At 43.9% G+C, this 18,182-nt stretch overlaps 5 protein-coding genes across 5 annotated transcripts; 4 read left to right on the top strand and 1 right to left on the bottom strand.

The window, feature by feature from the left end:
* Positions 1-1,466: 1,466 nt before the first annotated feature.
* On the bottom strand, positions 1,467-2,536 carry LOC133903943 (glutathione S-transferase U17-like). Its single transcript, XM_062345441.1, has 2 exons — positions 2,126-2,536; positions 1,467-2,033 (listed from the first exon to the last, which is right to left on the bottom strand). Exons 1-2 carry the CDS (start codon positions 2,447-2,449, stop codon positions 1,659-1,661), a joined length of 699 nt encoding a protein of 232 aa, XP_062201425.1. The 5' UTR covers positions 2,450-2,536; the 3' UTR covers positions 1,467-1,658.
* A 4,335-nt stretch (positions 2,537-6,871) lies between these two features.
* On the top strand, positions 6,872-7,897 carry LOC133903487 (probable glutathione S-transferase GSTU6). Its single transcript, XM_062344886.1, has 2 exons — positions 6,872-7,208; positions 7,322-7,897. The coding sequence occupies exons 1-2, from the start codon at positions 6,876-6,878 to the stop codon at positions 7,718-7,720; spliced, it is 732 nt and encodes a 243-aa protein (XP_062200870.1). The 5' UTR covers positions 6,872-6,875; the 3' UTR covers positions 7,721-7,897.
* Positions 7,898-8,909: 1,012 nt separating this feature from the next.
* Positions 8,910-9,260, top strand: LOC133904027 (glutathione S-transferase U17-like). Its single transcript, XM_062345513.1, has one exon. The coding sequence runs from the start codon at positions 8,910-8,912 to the stop codon at positions 9,258-9,260; it is 351 nt and encodes a 116-aa protein (XP_062201497.1).
* A 2,025-nt stretch (positions 9,261-11,285) lies between these two features.
* Positions 11,286-12,446, top strand: LOC133902869 (probable glutathione S-transferase GSTU6). Its single transcript, XM_062344188.1, has 2 exons — positions 11,286-11,695; positions 11,814-12,446. Exons 1-2 carry the CDS (start codon positions 11,372-11,374, stop codon positions 12,183-12,185), a joined length of 696 nt encoding a protein of 231 aa, XP_062200172.1. The 5' UTR covers positions 11,286-11,371; the 3' UTR covers positions 12,186-12,446.
* On the top strand, positions 12,362-13,334 carry LOC133904026 (uncharacterized). Its single transcript, XM_062345511.1, has 2 exons — positions 12,362-12,489; positions 13,013-13,334. Exons 1-2 carry the CDS (start codon positions 12,362-12,364, stop codon positions 13,332-13,334), a joined length of 450 nt encoding a protein of 149 aa, XP_062201495.1.
* Positions 13,335-18,182: the final 4,848 nt, after the last annotated feature.

The raw sequence follows: 18,182 nt of genomic DNA, 5'->3' as shown, positions 1-18,182 counted from the left end.
GGATCTAGGATACTAACTAGAGGGGAGCGGGTGAATATGAGGTTTTAAAATCAATTGCTAAATGATCAATTCTAATTATGGAATTTAATCAATTGAGCACTAAGCAAGAGAAATAGAGTTACACCTAAGTTGATACGAGTTAAAGGTTTACAATCCTAGGTTGACATGCAACGATTCAATTTCTAAAAATATAAATAGCAAGAATGTAAATTGTACAAATATGAATTGAGCTTAAGAGATACCACACAAATGAAATAATGATTCTTTTTCTCGTGGTATTGATAACTTACCGATCACCCCTAATCCACGTTGATGTGGGTTCAAAACTCTAACCGCTTCTTTATCAAGCTATCGATTCTCACAAAAGGGATGGACTTGATCTTTGTGCTATATTAGTCCAATGAACCACTAGAATTGCACTTTACTGCTCCGGTGAGATGTGCACAAGGCCTCTCATAATCACAACTGAAACACCTTCATAAGCTTCTTGAAGGGCTCACCGATTCCATCACTTCTAAGCCATTTAGAAGGTAACAACATATAAGAGTAACAAATCGATGATACTTGCTTAAATGATAACTAGTGCTACAAAACTCAAATTCTTGATTTAAAATACTAGAATGCTCCCACTCTCATAAAGAATGCACAACTAAGCAATGTAAGGGAGAGAAACTCAAGGTTCGCAAGTATGCAATTTAAATTGCCAAGAGAGCCCCCTTGCACCTGGTTAGAGACTATTTATAGGCTACACCATGCAAAGTAGTCATTGCATAAAGATTCATGAGCCCGTGTGTTTCTAACGGTCAGATCATAATATAACTAACGATCAAAATGCACCTGTTTTTATACATTAAATATGATGATGGTCAGACCGTGAGACCCTTACGATCGTGACCCTTACGATCAGACTAAGACCATCTCCAACGGTTTTCCTTCAGGGGCCAGAATCCCTTCACGACGAGATTTTCGTTCCCTTCAGCGCTCCAACGGTTTCCCTTCACGATTCCCGTCACGACGGGATTCCCAGGGTCATTCCCTTCAGGACGGGATTCTCTCTCCATTCCCTTCACGATTCCCCTCGAGGGGAAGCTGTTGGAGATGAGAGGAAAATAAAGGGAATGAGAACGGAGAAGGGAATCGGGAAGGGAACGAAATGAAGGGAATATGGTTGGAGATGGTGTTCCAGCTCTAAGTGATAGTCGAGACACCACCCTTACTCTGGACTCATTGGCCTTTTAGCTAAAGAAAACATGGTGTTCCAGCTCTAAGAGTCAGATCATCCCACATTTGACATGTATCCCGTGGCCCTCTGCCTCTTTGCGTGTGTGGCAGTCATGCTGATCACCTTGGCGGTAAGACCGCGCATGGGTCCAGAGTCCCTCTGCCATTCTGCATATTTTGGCTAAAAGTCAAATCATGTTCAAAACCTCAGGCGAAAACCGGGCTGAGTAGTGTTGTGGAGTTGCTTTTCTTTTTTAACGATACACTTAAAATTGGTGTCATTTATTTCCCAAACTTAAAAGAGATGATCACCACAGGCGAGTTAGTGATTTCCCTTTGAAGACTATAAGTACGTTCAACATGCTACGACTCAATTTGACACCATACATCAATATCTGAATGACTACACACACCGATATGGAAGCCGAGCACTTCGTTCACTTGGGAGCATTGATAGGCTTCGAAAATGACCCATACTTCACGCTGAACTCCACGAACTTGTCCGCGTCAGGGATCGCGTCCACCACGGCCGGGTGGGCGCAGAGCCGATCGGCCCATACAGCCAGGTTCGGAACCTTCGCCTCGTCCAGGAGACTGACACCGGCGATCTTCTCCACCGCCTTCACCAAGCCGACGTACGATCCCAGCGCAATGTCCAGGTACCCGACGCTGTCGCCGCCGAAGTAGTGCTTCCCGTGGCTGAGCTTCACGAACGCCTCCTCCAGAAGCTGCAGGGCGGCGGACAGCTTCCCCGCCGCTTCGTCCTTGTCTCCGTCATCCGTTCCCTTGAGTGTAAGGATAGCCGGAGGGAACTGCGTGTCAATCAGGGAAGTACAACCATTATATTGCCGCTGAAAACTGATCAGAATTGTTCAGACAAAAAGCTTTGTTAGTATAGCTTTACCACGCCATCGATGTACTGTGCCCAGAACCGTTCGACGGCGCGGGCGTACCGGTCGGCAGGGAGGATGGCAGGCCCGTCGGAGGACCAGACCTCGTCGATGTACTGGACGATGACCAGAGACTCGGAGATGGGCTTGCCGTGGTGGAGCAGGACGGGGATCTTCTTGTGCACCGGGTTGGACTTGAGCAGCAGCTCGCTCTTCTTGCCCACCACCTCCTCCACGAACTCGTACTCGACGCCCTTCAGCTTCAGCGCGATCAGGACGCGGATCACGAACGGGCTCGACCACAGGCCGATCACACGCACGGCGGGCGTCTCTGACATGTTTGTTCGAGTTCTTGGCCTGGGTGAGTCAGTGAGTGCTCTTCTTCTCTTTTGCTGTCGGGACTGACTACTGAGGAGGAGACTGCCGGTGCTGGCATGGATATATATAAGCATCGTAGACGTCCTCGCGTGCGTCATGGTCCGGGCGGCTTCTTCTTTTCTAGCGTTTCAGCGTACCTTGATTGCTTGATGTATGGATTAGACCATGCCCAAGGGAATTCCTTCACGGGTAGATTCTCGTCGTGAAGGGATTTCCGTTCCCTTCAGCGCTCTCAACGGATTTCCTTCACGGTTCCCTTCACGACGGGATTCCCAGGGTCATTCTCTTCAGGGCGGGATTCTCTCTCCGTTCCCTTCGCGATTCCCCTCGAAGGGAAACTGTTGGAGATGAGAGAAAATAAAGGGAATGGAAACGGGAAAGGGAATCGAGAAGGGAACAAAATGAAGAGAATATGGTTGGGGATAGTCTTAATGCTGGACTCTGCGTTTCTTGATGTGATCCCTTTCGTCATCGAACCTACTGTGCGTTGGATTTTCTGTGGTCTTCGACGTAACAAACAATGTGGCCTGCGCATTTGCCCGTTAGAACTTTCAGTCGATATTTTCGTGTCGATTGCTCGTGCTGTCGTAGTGTCGTGCACCCATTTTGAGCCGCGGAGCTGCCGCAGCCTGCAGAGCCGGGACTGGGTGGTCTGGCAGCTCTCCGAGATCTCGCAGGCGGCGGCACGGCAAGACGGTGGACGGCTGGACGCATAGGTAGCAGGGCATAGTTGCACAGGGCACCCATTCCCCGTTCAAAGGGAATTTTTGAGAACGGGTGTACATTTCACTCATTAATTTTAAAGCAAACTAAAGAAAAGTATTAAAAAAATATTTTGGTGGGACACGATAGTTTTATGATTTTATCAGTCACACTTTTCTTTTTTTATGATGTGTAAATAGTTCGGTTTTCTATGCGTTTATTCTAGTGGGATAGCTACACTTTTTGGTCTTTTAATATTTCAGTTTTTATACATTTTTCTGGTAGGATAGTCACACTTTTCGGTTATTTGTATTATGCGTAAATATTTCGGCGTTTTATACGTTTGTTTTGGTGGGATGATTTTTTTTTAATTTTTTATTGTTTTTACGAATCTCAAAGACACGAATACATAGATAACCAGTATATGCACACCTCGGAGCGGAGTTGCATTTTCCATTTCTCATTCTCCATTTCCCCATACCAATATGGGTCAGGCGACCAGCCTAAAATTGAGGACTTGCGGTTGCAGCCCACCTTCCAAGAGCCAAGCTGTGCGGCCTTCTTTATCTTCTCCTGCCTAGATGGCTAGATCTGATCATCACCTTCTTCCATGACCTGACTGGTGGAGGCTGGAGGGGGTTGCCACTGGGCACCCCTGGCGGCCATCAAAGTTTGCCTGAATGGTGAATCCGCCCATATATTACCACATTAATCTTAGTAAAATAATATTAAAAAGAGTCGCTCCTTCGCCTGTAAGACCTAGAAATTACCACATTAATCTTCTTAATTGTTAAGAACTAGTTTCCTTAGAAACTCTATGTTTGAATTACTTAGAACCCCATCTTTTCTGTTTGGATGGTCGTCAAAATCACGCCACGGTGTGTGATAGTTGCTTCGCTGTTGTGCCGGATAATTCTCTGTTCCAAAGCTTTCTTGCTCTGCATGCGCCATGCCGTGCTAGTCAACCGTCAGCCGAAGCTGAAGGAACCGGAATTTCCCATCGGTGAACTTTCTCTCTCTTCTTTAGGATGTTGTTCGTTTCCTCACCATTCTAGCCATCATAGACCACGTCTTTGTTGTGCGATGGTAATAATGGGCTCCCAAGATCTTAGAACATGTCGTACGAACCTTTCTATCGCCATGATTGCTGCTCAAACCGATTCTCGGCGATCGTGTGCCTGGCTTTCTCTTCCTGTCCTCCTTGAGCGACTCAACTACGAGCACCCATAGATAGAGTAGGCGATGCTAGATTCATCATCTCTTCGTCACGATGATAAAAATTCTTTTATCATGTAGTGTGTAGCATCATCTCCTTCTCATTTGTGTGGAAAATTGTTCCTCTTCTCCGTCGCTCCTTCTCTTTCTCTGCAGGAAGCACGAAGAGCAGCACCGACCGCTGCCATTGATTCCTGCTACTCTGGCTATCTCCTTGGCAACAGATCGTTGCTTCTTGCTATTTTACATCTCCTCAACCGATTTCATTTGTCAAATCGATTTAGATTTGGTGGCTACGGGCGAGCTCCCGAGCAGACCTGGCTGCGCGCCCCCTCCCCACGCGTTCGTTCGCCAGCCCACTCTCGCCCCTGGCTCCTCCCTCCCTCCCCTTCTGCAAACCTTCGTCTCCCCCAGTCTTCGTCTTCTATTGGATCCAAGCAGTAGGACTCATGTTGGGGCAGTATGCAGTCGTTGTTGATGACTTGATTAATGTGCTGGTGCTTCTTAATTAAACAAGATGATGAACGACCGGAAGCAGCACAAGCTTGCACTACATCCTTGCAGTTGTTGTCTTGTCCAACCAGCCACAGTTTTTTTTTCCGGAAACAAGAGAGCTTTATTACTCACGAACAAGGTTACAATCCTCAGCAATTGCTGCTAAGATACAATCGGACGACTGGAGTAACAAGACATTTTTACTCCGGTTCACCCAAGCAAAATTTGCTAATAAATCTGTAGCCCTGTTTTGTTTACGGTCTATCTTCGTGAGTATCAGCTCTCGGTCTCCTTGAGACAACTTCTTCAGTTCCTTGATGAGAACACCAATCTCCGCTCGATCCAACACTAAACTTTGCATCGCTTGAAACCAGCCACAGTTGATAGTAGCGTTTTTTCCATCCTGATTATATGCTTTTAGGGTTATTTTCTTGTTTTTTTTTTGCTATCTTATCTTATATTTACTAATTGGAGACTCCTTTTGGTGTCTCCACGTTAATCCTAGAAAAATCCTAAAAATTCTCATAAAAAAGCAAAGCATCCGACCGTCGAATTGATTGATTGATTAACTGTAAACATAGATCAACAACCAGACGAAACAACATAGAAAATTAAAAAATAAATCATAGAGTCCAACCACAACACTACTTCTTCCCTTACATTTTCTTCCTTTTTTTTTAAGTTGTAGATACCCTTTGTCCAACAAGTTTACGTTAGCAAATTCCAACTTAGTTACGTTAGTAATCAACACACTTTTTCAAATCAATTAAAATATACCAATTAAATATGCGTGTAATCAAACATTACAAAATTAAAATAACAGAACGAAAACATATTACGGATTATCACATAAAAATAATATCAAAGAATTTATAATGTATTTTAAAAAAATATGAGATACGGTGGCGAGATTATTATTAATAATAATAATTTCAAAAAATCAAGAAACAAATAAAAATCAATTTGCATACACACATAAAATGAAAATTATAAATTAGATTTATTCACAAATAATAAACATGATTCTAATATTATGAACAAAAATTATATTTATATTTTACATTCTAATATTTAAATATAAATAGCTGATGTATCTTAGCATACAACTATTATTAACATAAATATCTATAATTGAGTTGTAAACTAAATTTTTAGCATGTACAGTCACACGGGTTGATACGCTGGTATCAATAAAAAACGGGTGCTATCTTGTGCGGTTTTGTTAAAAAAAATACATCCTTGCCGGTGGGTACGCATACATTAGATTTCTTGCACAGGAGGAAAGCACGACACAACACATTAGGATATAAGGCGTTCCGCGTCAATTCGTACCTGATTAGTGTTCAACCGGCACGCTGCGTCACTGACCAGATCACTCGTGTACTAAAATTTGGCAACGCTACCATTGCATTCGTGATAAGTGAAAAGAATAGGATATTGTTCTCTAATATGCTCTGTTTAATGGCAGTTCCCAAGTCAAAGTAAATGGATTCATCTGTGTGCGTTTAGGCAATAATAGACGCAAGAAATTTAGATTAGATGCATTGCTGCTTGCATTACAAAACTACATCAGAAAAGTAAGGATGTAGAAAACAAACGATTCAAGCCAAACAGAGCAACTCTCAGATCCGAGTTTAGTATTTGTAAGATCGCCATCCAAAGATTGATTGCACACTTATCTACACGCATCGATAGATCAGTTCATGCAACATCTTACAAACGATACCTGACAGTGACAGATTTACTAGGTTCCTTTGAATTCTACACAACGTGTCTACATTGTAGGACTACATTAAACATAGTTCTTGAACTCCCTGACAACTACCACCCTGCAGCATCATGGATGCTGCTTCCACACTACATACCAAGCCCTATATATACCGTCCCTCCTCGCCCCTTGTTTCCCAAGAAAAGCGCACAAACCACATGTCAAAAGGCCCAAACCTTCATACATAGAACAATACTTCGATCAAAATGGCAGGCCAAGGCGATGAATTGAAGCTGCTCGGCATGTTCGCGAGCCCGTTCGTGCTGCGAGCGAAGCTCGCTCTCAGCTTCAAGGGCCTGAGCTATGAGTACCTCGAGGAGAAGGACCTCCACAACAACAAGAGCGAGCTTCTTCTCAAGTCCAACCCGGTGCACAAGAAAGTGCCAGTTCTCATCCATAATGGCAAGCCCGTCTGCGAGTCCATGATCATCGTGCAGTACATCGACGAGGCGTTTGCCGGTGTCGGCCCCTCCCTCCTTCCCTCTGAACCGCACGAACGTGCCATCGCTCGCTTCTGGGCCGCCTACATTGATGAGAAGGTACATGCCATGGTCACCACATCATGAAACCCTCTGCTACGTTTTTTCAGTTTTCATTGACAAGTTTGACACTCCACGTATACTGACGAGGTGTGCGAATTGTGCGTGTGCAGCTGTTCATCTCGTGGATGATGGTGTTCAGGGGCAAGACGGACGAGGAGAAGGCGGAAGGGACGAAACAGTCTTTCGCCGTGGCGGCCAACCTGGAGGGAGCTTTGAGGGAGTGCTCCAAGGGAAAGCCCTTCTTCGGCGGCGACGGTGTCGGGTACGTTGACGTCGCGCTGGGAGGCTTCGTCGCGTGGGTGCACGCCGTCGAGAAGCTGTATGGTCTGAAGCTGTTCGACGCCGCCAAGACCCCGCTCCTGGCGGCGTGGCTGGAGCGCTTCGGCGCACTCGACGCGGCCAAGGCGGTCATGCCGGACGTCGGGAAGCTCGTCGAGCTCGCCAAGATGAGGCAAGCCCAAGCTGCTGCTGCTGGTGGTGCGGCCGCCGCCGCGGCCCAAGGCAATTGAAGTAGCTGAACCACACTTGCGCTTTGGGCTCAACTGTCGGTGCGCAAAATAAACAAAGATGTCCGCTTTGCTTCGTACAATTTGCGATTGATGTTTCGTGTTTCGTTTGATGCATCAGGTGTAGCATGCTCAATAAATAATCGTGTAACCTTTTTTGTGATGAAATATGTGTGCAATTTCACTACTACTATTTTCAAAATGAAAAAAAAGGGAATGATGTCCTACAACACATGCAGTGAAACTATAAACGTGATCTTTGCAAAACTCATTAGGCTACGCCCAACAGATTTCCCTCGCGGACCAAATTCCCGTTGTAAAGGGATTTTCGTTCCCTTCAGCACTTCAACAGTTTTCCTTCACGGTTCCTTTCACGGCGGGATTCCTAGGATCATTCACTTCAGGACGAGATTCTCTCTTTTTTTTCTCTTCGCGATTCCCCTCGAAGGAAAGCTGTTAGAGATAAGAAAAAATAAAGAAAATAAGAATGGGAAGGAAATCGAGAAGGGAACGAAATGAAGAGAATATGGTTAAAAATGATATTAGGGTAGGCATTATGCGCTGTGAGTTATGCAATAGATATCCTAAGTTTTCTAACGCTATTTGAGACCACTGCGCATCTCTTCTTCAGTTGACGCCCACTGCAGAAGCTTATAGCCTTAAGACGTGTGGCAGGTCCCCTCTGCTCCCCGTTAACATGTGGTCGAACATGTCGGTGATGCGATCGACTAGCCCAAGACAAAGATTAGCACAGCTGTGAATGGCCATCTTGACTTCCTTGGCTTCTTCTCCAAGGAGTTGAACATATCTCGATCAGTGGAAGACTTCTCGACGAATGTGGATATGTCGTCACTCATACATTGGCATGTGCGGCAGAGATAATTGATTATTCCATACATCAATGATCAGGCTTTTGGAAGTAAATTTTATGAGATTTTTTTATCAAAAGATTCCTACGAAATCCTAATCTATACCGTCCTTCTTTGATCCAACAACTGAAAAAAAAGAGACATATAGTATACATAAGAGTAAATCTTTCTACGAGATCAGATCTCATAAAATTTCCTTCTTAAACCCTCATATATTGTTATCTCACTCCGAGTGGGATCAAGAGCACACCAATGACACAAGCAAAAAAAGAGCTGAAAACATTGTGTGCACACAATGGCCAGAGGAGGAGAAGCTGCTCGGCATGCGGGCGAGCCCGTTCGTGCTGCGGGTGAGAATGAGACTTGCCCTCAGCTTCAGGGACCTGAGGTATGAGTACATCGAGGAGGAGATCTTCGGCAACAAGAGCGAGATCCTTCTCAAGTCCAACCCGGTGTACAAGAAAGTGCCCGTGCTCATCCACAACGGCAAGCCCGTCTGGGAGTCGCATATCATTGGGCAATTTATTGACGAGGTCTTCGGCGCCACCGGCCCCTCTCTTCTCATCGCAGACCCCTACGACCGCGTCGTGGCTCGCTTTTGGGCTGCATACATTGACAAGGTACATGCCACCATGCAAAATACCCTGTTCCGTATTTTCATTGAAGAATTTTGATACTGCACTTGTTTAAAAGAAAAGAAATGAGAAAGAATTATCGGTGTGTATTGTTGACCCTGATTTTGAGTTCTCATATACCTCATGTATTAGTCCCTGAATCACTCGTTAATACGTTTAGATTATAACAGAATAATATCAAAATCATACACTCTATTACAATTCTCCATAGAGGTTAAGTCCTACAAAGGTGTTACACCCTAGGTTCATTACAACCACGATTGACTGGCCAAATAGGAAGGAAACAATAGTGGAATGAAAGATATAGCACAATGTCTACATACAACTTAGGTACGAAAGCAGCCGTAGTCTTCTACTAGTCATCTCCATTCTAGCCGAAAGTCAGTACTCTATCTCTTCATCCGAAAGCAGCAAGGTAGAGTATATAAGGTACTCAACAAACCATAACAATACTCAAGGGTTTTGATAGATATATTATGGGAGTAAACAAGGATTCAAGCTATAGGCTATAGTTTGAACATAAAATGTTTTTTTACATGTAAGGTAAATTAGGTGTAACTCGCAGTTCAAAGGAGTTAAACAAAAACTAGGTTGATCATTGTTAGGGTTTTTTTATCGATAAATAAAATTTACTGAAGGTCGCTAGTAAATATGATATATCAAATATACCGGACGAAACTCAAACAAATTTAAATAAAATACCAGTAAATATGATTTTTTTTTTCTAGCTGGATCTACTGATAGACCTAGTAAATAGGGTTTATCATTGGTTTTTGGTCGATTTTTTTACCCTAGGTACTCTATCATGGACGTAAAAAGCAGAGGTGGCATTATTGTTTTGTTTACTACTTCCTAGCTTCTTCCCCAAGGTGTTGAACAAATCTCGGTGTTCCAAATTTCAACGTTGCTTAGTCAATTACTCCCCCCGTCCTAAAATATAGGACATATTAAGATTAAAAAAATCAAACTTCGTAAAATTTAACCATCAATTAGTAAAAATATACACATATTTTAATGTATAAAATCTATATCAATATATTTGTATTTTATAGATATTTTAATATGATATTGATTTTGTAGTAATTAATAATATATTGCAAAATAAATTAATAGTCAAAGTATATTTTTAAAGATTTTTTCAAATCCTAATACGCTTTATATTTTAGGACGGAGAGAGTACAACACTAGAAAAAAGAAATAATGGTAGCAACTAATCCAGTCAAACATGGTGTTATTATCTACAAAATCAGCGCACGATCTTTCTGCTCCTTTAGCCAGTTGATTGTTCAATGACGGGTGTGGATATGTTAATTTGAACAAGTAGCATTTCTGAGGGCCAAAGAAGATGCATTTCTTTGTGTCACTCTGGTTTTTAAAGCTGTTTTGGGAGAATGACATCGCTCGGACACTGGCATACAACATTTACGCCCTTTCATCCTCGTCTGATGTATGTCATTATGGAGGCCTTTGTATCTCATATTATCGACAGGTATATTTACTGTGATCCGTCATATTTAGCATATATATTTTTCTACTGTTTTTATTCTGTAATATATTAGAGAGATATATGTCTAGTATAGATTTTTGCAATATGATTATTATAATCCATCTATTCATATTTATATCATATTGAAGAATTAAATTAAATCTGAAAGTACTATTTTATCCAACAAAGTATACCATGATGAACCTACGACTTGCAAGACGATGGGTTGAATACTAACATGCCGGTGTGCCAAAATCCCATCGACAATGGGTTGAGTACTAACATGGCTTGTGCCGCAGTGCATACACGCTGAACGAAGAAATACGTCGAAGATTACGCAGTGCCTCTTGGAACCAACGGCAAATTTCTGTTTCGTCAGAAGTGAACTCATAACCAAAAATTAAAATGGATTGGTAGCATGGAATAATGCTAAAACTTTCTTGGATTGTTGTCGAAGTAAAAAACTTCCAGAAAGTTCCAGGGTCAGAACAATCAAGTAAAACAAAAGAGTCGTCGACATCTCAGCGGAGGATGCTCTGCCTCTGCTTGTGTCACCATTTGGGCCTAACTCTATATACACGGCCGGCTTCTTCCCTCTTCAGAAATCAAGAACCCAACGAAAACAAAGCTACACATTCTTAGTTGAGACCTTGAGGCATCAGCAATGGCCGGAGGAGACGATCTGAAGCTGCTCGGCATGTGGTCGAGTCCATACGTGCTGCGGGTGCAACTCGCTCTCAGCCTCAAGGGCCTGACCTACGAGTGCGTTGAGGAGGACCTCAAGAACAAGAGCGAGCTCCTCCTCAAGTCCAACCCGGTCCACAAAAAGGTCCCCGTGCTGCTCCACAACGGCAGGCCAGTCTGCGAGTCGTCAGTCATCGTGCAATACATCGATGAGGCCTTCGCTGCCACCGGCCCGTCCCTTCTTCCCGCCGACCCCTACGAGCGTGCCGTCGCTCGCTTTTGGGCCGCCTACATCGACGACAAGGTACGTACTGCCTCAAAACTTCTGATCGATCTCTAGCAGCGCCTTCGCTGCAAGATTGTATTTTCGTTGATCTGGTAATCAAGCATGCACGTGGTGCGTGATCCATGTGGACTTGCAGCTGTTAGCCGCGTGGACCAAAGCGTCTATGGGCAAGACGGAGGAGGAGATGGCGGAGGGGAAGAAGCTTTCGGACGTCGCGGTGGAGACCCTGGAGGGAGCACTCAAGGGGAAGCCCTTCTTTGGCGGCGACAGCGTCGGGTACTTGGATGTCATGCTCGGCGGACTCCTCGGGTGGGTGCGCGCAGCAGAGGAGTTGCAGGGCATCAAGCACTTCGACCCCGCCAAGACTCCGCTCCTGGCAGCGTGGGCGGAGCGCTTCGGCGCGCTGGACGCGGTCCAGGCGGTCACGCCGGACGTGAACAGGCTGGTCGAGTTCGGCAAGGTGATGAAGGCGCGGCTCGCGGCTGCAGCAGCCGGTGCAGGCAACTGAGGAAGGAGCGTCTTGAGCAGATCTGCCCTCTGTTTCAGCTTTTGTTGATTACGAAAATAAGGCAGTGTTGTCGTGGATGTGTCGTGAGTTTTAGTTCAACAAGTAATTTCTGTATTGGGTGATAGTATTAGAGTATACGTGGTTTCGTGCATGTGCTCAATCTGTCTTCTCCCGGCATGAGTTCTTCTCCTAGTGAGGTTGCAACTTGCAAGAATGAAGGACTCCCACAGACACAACGAACTGGTGGTGCACGTTGGTTTACATTGGTCCTTGATACCGAGTTATTCCCAAACTCCCTCCCCAGGTGAGATGGTTCAACGACGTGGCCAATTGGCTCGAGATCCCTGCTCTCATGAGACGATCGCTGCTCACTCAGCTTCTTCAGGTTTGGCGGTACATACAACAGAGGTGGTCACTGTTCGGCTTGCAGAGAACTCTTCGACCTGATCCTGATCTGATTGACTTTAGCACGTAGATCCGCCATCACCCTACGCAACTCACTCACCGCCGCCTCCATTTCCCGCTTCCACCTAGTGTGACTCTTCACCATTGGACTCATCTCTTCGAGGGTCTTGCGAATCGCCGTGTTCGAAGCCGACAAGTCCTCCACCATCTTGATCAACCCCTCTAACGGCGCCAATGCCGTTGCGATATCCGCCATTTGTTATTCCATCTCCCGCTTCGCGTACTGCGGTCGCGCGAGGTAGTCCGGAGGATCCACCAGGTCGACTCGACACTGATACCAAATGTTATGATCCGAGTATACTCACGAATCACTTGGTCGCTCTAATGTTCATCACAAACTGAGTTTTAAGCATCTGGTACAGAAGATGGTTTGGAGAGGAAGAAAGAAACGAGAAGAAGACGCCTCCTCTTCTCAGCCCGTTGGGCCTGGTCACCGTTTCCTTCAGCCTTATCTCCATCAGCTCTCCCGCCTGGTCTCCCCGCCGCCTCAGTACTGGTCGTGACAGGGTGCACGCCAGCGAGAAGCTCTATGGTTTCAGGTTCTTTGACGCAGCCAGGAGCCGGATCCTGGACGCATGGATGGAGCGGTTTGGCGCGCTCGACGCGGCCAAGGCGATCCTGCCGGACGCCGGCAGGCTGGTCGAGCACGCCAAGATGAGGCAGTCCGAGGCTGCTGCAGCCTGAAACTACTAAAATTTTCTCGGCGACGTTACTGACACTTGGGTCGGAGAAAGATATGGAACTCCAAGAATACAGATTAAACAATTTCGCTGTTGTCGTCTGTGTCAGCTGATTAGGAATAAAGAAGATGGGCTTTGTTTTCCACGTCGGCTTCTTGCCATTGTAGCTAGGCCCCCGTAGCTGCAATCACTCCCGAGAGCTCGTCAAGTTTGAATACCTTATATTTGTTCCTGGATAGACGTCCCACGGACCCATTCTAACCTTAAATATCTTATCTTTAACCATCTTCACATTGTTCGACCATCCACCTATCTATTATCTTAATATTTAAAATATAAAAAGAGCAACCACGCTCATTTTTTTAAGGTCATAAAATTACCACGTTAATCTAAAAAAAAGATCTAGATAACTAATTGTTATGAACATCTAACAGTCTAGATTAAACAAAATAATTCATATCAAATATGATTAATAAATAGCTAAATTCGGAATTAACTATTATGAAAAATTAGCGTTCGATTTTCATGCAGTTTGAGAAGCAAAATATTTAAATAAAAAGTCTAAATAAAATAAAATCAATAATAACTGAAATTAGGGTTAAGATAGAAAAAAGGATCCATATCAAATATAGTCTTAGAAAAAAAATCAAATATCTAAATAAAGAGTTAATGTAAAATACAATTAACCAAATATTATCTTGATAAAATATTGCAGCGAGGCTAGCCACGCTATTAGCATGAGCCACATTGCTATTAGTGTTAAAATGAGCCTCCATGTTCCCTCTAAGGTAATGAAATAACCATGTTAATCGGTGGAAGAAGAGAAAGATCCATGCCGTTAATTGTCGTGGGCCCTGCTTATAACGGTAGAGATTACATGTAACATATTTGGAATCCATGTATATTCCGAAACATTGATTTGATACATATAGCAATAGTAATATAATACAACTCTAAAATAGGATAATTTGCGTCTAAAAATAGCATAAGAAGAAAGAAGAAGAAACCAATATCATTGGCCATTTTGTGTCGATCTGATCTCCACGGGAGGCTACGTATTCATGAGGCCACGACGAGCAGACAATGGATGGCAACCTAGCGTTGTTCGTGATGAAGTGGACGTGAGGAGTATCATCTAGGCCTTTGGCAAGAAGGACCACGTCATCACAGAGGGAAAAGTTTGTGATGTGGTGACGCGGCAGTAGCATGGTAATAGGGCTTCACGGTGAAAGCCGTAGGAGGAGGCCATCAGTCGCCATGTACTCGCTGACACCAAGCTCCAAACACGAGCTGCGCGTCTCCTCTCACCATGTGCTGCATCCGCCAGGACCGTGCCATTGTCTACCAAGTGAGCCAAATCTGGCCATCCACATCTTGATGCATACTCATCCGACCAAAATATGACGATCCCCACTACGCACGAGTGCCGATGCGCCTGCTACACCACATATAGGTCAACCGTGGCGCCACCGCGTATGGATCGGCAAGGTGCTATGAGGGGGGCATGAAGGGAGAGGATGTGAGGAGAGGGAGCGAGCGACAGAGACGGCCAAGGCCACCTACGAGCTTGTCCTATGGTGGCACTACATACGGATCAACGTTGGCAACGTGCCACCGTACCACACCGAGATAGGGAGAGACATAGAGGGAGACTCCATGGTGTCCCTCGTTGGCTGCCAAGAACTGAGACGGGCCAACCCTGATGGGAAAGAATGGTAGAACCACGAAATGGGATGTGTCACGATGCCATGCTGGAACTGATCGATTTGCAAGAGAGCTGAATTGCAGGGCACGCTTAGGGGTGGCAACACTCTCTCGGTATTTCTCATGTCAACATCCTTGAGGCAGCTTGATGTGGTATGCTCATAACAACATGTGCGGAGGCCGTGGCGCGCTCCAATGCAACGCTCGGGGATAGCTTGACGTGGAAGTGCTCGGGAACAGCAAGTTCCAGGCCGAACAACACAAATTGAGCGAACAACAAGCACATGCTCTCTAATCCAAAGCAAAATAGTTCATCTTCAATTCTTCATCATGTAGGGAAGCCACACAATACAATAGGCACGTCGTCTGAAACGTGGACCTCGTGTCAAAATTCAATATCTCCATCCTTTGCGAACTTGCTAGGTTCACTAATTGTTGGGGATAAGAGAGAGAGATGGAAGAAGATGGATATTGTCATCTTGAGGTAAGTGCTTCTCACACGAATTGTAAATGCATTTTTGATTCACCGTTTTCTTTCTTCCAATTCATCAAAAAACATCAAAGGGTTTCTTCACAATCTATCATGAAGTGACTTAAACTTACATCAACGTCCAATCAAACATCTTGCTGCTCTCCGTATAAATCCAGTGGCCAAAAAAATGATTCAAATTTTAGATACATCAAAATAGTAGCTCTTTTTCTCTAAGTGTTCCCTCAACTAACTAGTAAGATAAAATTTGTCCATTCATCGTCTAGAAAGAACATTTTTTCACAAGTACAAATATTATAAATTAGGTAACCTAACAAATTAGAATAAAAAAATTAAATATTATATTTTTCATAAATATGAAGAAGATATGGCTCCCAATCATCTACAACTATACATATAGCTAAATAGAAGGTGCATAAACCGTTAGCCAAGGTCAATAGGTTTTTCCGGATATCATGCTTTTATACCTGTTCTTAGTAAATGGTGGTACTTCCAATATGTGACAACTGGCATTCAAAGTTGTTTCATAAAATTCCTCATTTTCTCAGTGGTATAGTGCAGTGTGGTTTAAACAAATTTGATGAATATGATTAGTCTAGCTGCGCAAATGTGCGGGCCACCTTGAGCACAAGCATGGCATATATGTGACTGTCAGCAAGGAGAGCATGTCACTGCTAATGGTTATGAACCCATTATCTCAAAGCGTCTACAACAGCTGAAGTAGCACGATAGTTAAAAGAAATAAAGGCCAAAGTAACATTTGCAATTTTAAAATACATGTTGTGGCACGGTAATATCTTAGAAAATGGGCTTATCGATCTTCATATATTTTCATGTTCACCACCCATGCCACTAAAAGTCTAAAGCATCTTAAACTAAAGCAAATTATCCTAATCCTTCAGGATCATCACCTAAATCCTTTTAAGACAAAGTGCAGCCATAACATGACATTTACAAATAAAAACACTAAAGAAATATAATGTAGCGCAGGGGCAAAGCTAGAGCTTGTAAGACCCGAGTGCACACTTCAATATATCTAGATCTAGATGGTACACATGTTTAGAATTATGTGGTGCATAATAGGTGAAATGAAATAGCTCATAACTGAGATTTAAGTTTTTCCCTGGTGCCAGTGCACTGGGGTGGCATATTGTAGCTTCACGTCTAATGTAGCGAGTCTAGCCACATTATTAGCGTGGGCCACAATTCTAGTTATATTATTATTTGAGGAGAAAAATGTTGTAATGCTCCAAAAATCATATAAATAAGTGTTGATCGAACATTTTAAAGAAGATGCAAAAGGTTTACCTTTTGACTCGCCACTCGGATGGACGATCGGAGACCACGGATGTGTAGGGCTCGTTGAAACGATTCCGTTTGACTACTCACATGTTATGTTCGGACTTCGGAACATGAAGCTGCGAATTGGACGCTTGAGATTCAAAGAGAAAAAAGAGACCATCCTTTTCTTTTTAACCCTAGGGTCCTGCTCTCTCCCTCCCCACAGCAGCAGCCACCCTACCTTTTTCTATACTGCATGTAGAAGGAAGAAAGAGAGGGGAAAAGAAGAAAGAAGGGGGAGGAGATCAGGAGGAGGAAGAAGGGGGCCGGTGCCCCTCTCACCCAGGTAGGAATTCCTCTCCTATTTTCCTTGTGCTGAGCTCCTCCTCATCCCCTCTCATCTGCATCTTGTGGATTGTGGAGCTGCTGGTCTGTGCAGCAGCAAGGGAGGAGGAGAAAGGGAGAAGGGAAGCAGAAGGGAAGGAGAAGGAGGAGAAGAAAGAGGAAAACCCTGAGCTCTTGTCAAGTTGCTCGTGGTTGCCCTAGGTGAGGATTCTCCACCCTAATCCCCTCCTTTTGGGTTGATTTTTGTGGTTTAGATCTCGAGTTTAGAGGGGGCTTAGGTTTAGGTTTGGTCGAAATCTGTTTCGTCCTCATTCTGAAAACCGTCAGTTTTGTGCAGTCCCTGTTCAACATCGTTTTTGGGAATGTTAGATTCTGAAATAAATTTTCCCACCATGGACAAAGTTGTAGGAGACTTCAATAGCTTTCTTTTGGCACCAAAATTACCCTCATAGCATCTGTAGTTTGAGATATATCATTATTTCAACTTGACCAATTTTCTCTGTCAAGAATCTGGACAGTAGTAGATCAAACCAGTTTTTGCCATCATATTGGAATATTTTTTAGGATTCGATCTGAAGAAAAGTTGTAGAGTTTTTCATAATATTTCCAACGGCGTAGAGAACGTTATCATAGGATGAGTAGAACTCCAGTTATGGCCTCTTAAATGTTGCTGCTGTTGTTGCATTGTCAGAAAGTTCTGTCATGTTCAAAGCGTGTTTTGGCCACCTTAGGGGCTTCAAATACAAAAGGCTATAACTAGAAAGTGGTAGACAATGGAGTTTTATAGCTTTTGTGAAATGTTTAGAATTTTTGGATTTGTGTATTAATTACGGGAAAAATGTGAAGGTTTCTGTCAGACTTTTCAGGACAGTTTTCAATGCTGTTTTCAACAGCAGATTAGAGGCTCATATTGACCTGATAATAATATGGTTCCTCCACAAAAGATTTATCCATTGTTGTGTAGTTTCTAGAAGTATGTTTTTTTGCTATGATATCAGTTGCAGAAAAAAGATATGAAAATGTGAAGCCCTA

This window comes from Phragmites australis, chromosome 21 (assembly GCF_958298935.1).
Source record: "Phragmites australis chromosome 21, lpPhrAust1.1, whole genome shotgun sequence".
Taxonomy (NCBI): Eukaryota; Viridiplantae; Streptophyta; class Magnoliopsida; order Poales; family Poaceae; genus Phragmites; species Phragmites australis.
Note: the sequence above shows the minus strand (reverse complement) of the source record. Positions and strands in the feature narration are given on the sequence as shown.

Coding starts and splice junctions, on each gene's coding strand:
- LOC133903943 (XM_062345441.1), bottom strand. CDS start 2,449: ATGTCAGAGACGCCCGCCGTGCGTGTGATCGGCCTGTGGTCGAGCCCG. Junction 2,034..2,125: donor CACAGTACATCGATGGCGTG/GTAAAGCTATAC, acceptor ATTGACACGCAG/TTCCCTCCGGCTATCCTTAC.
- LOC133903487 (XM_062344886.1), top strand. CDS start 6,876: ATGGCAGGCCAAGGCGATGAATTGAAGCTGCTCGGCATGTTCGCGAGC. Junction 7,209..7,321: donor CCGCCTACATTGATGAGAAG/GTACATGCCATG, acceptor GTGCGTGTGCAG/CTGTTCATCTCGTGGATGAT.
- LOC133904027 (XM_062345513.1), top strand. CDS start 8,910: ATGCGGGCGAGCCCGTTCGTGCTGCGGGTGAGAATGAGACTTGCCCTC.
- LOC133902869 (XM_062344188.1), top strand. CDS start 11,372: ATGGCCGGAGGAGACGATCTGAAGCTGCTCGGCATGTGGTCGAGTCCA. Junction 11,696..11,813: donor CCGCCTACATCGACGACAAG/GTACGTACTGCC, acceptor GTGGACTTGCAG/CTGTTAGCCGCGTGGACCAA.
- LOC133904026 (XM_062345511.1), top strand. CDS start 12,362: ATGAGTTCTTCTCCTAGTGAGGTTGCAACTTGCAAGAATGAAGGACTC. Junction 12,490..13,012: donor TTCCCAAACTCCCTCCCCAG/GTGAGATGGTTC, acceptor CATCTGGTACAG/AAGATGGTTTGGAGAGGAAG.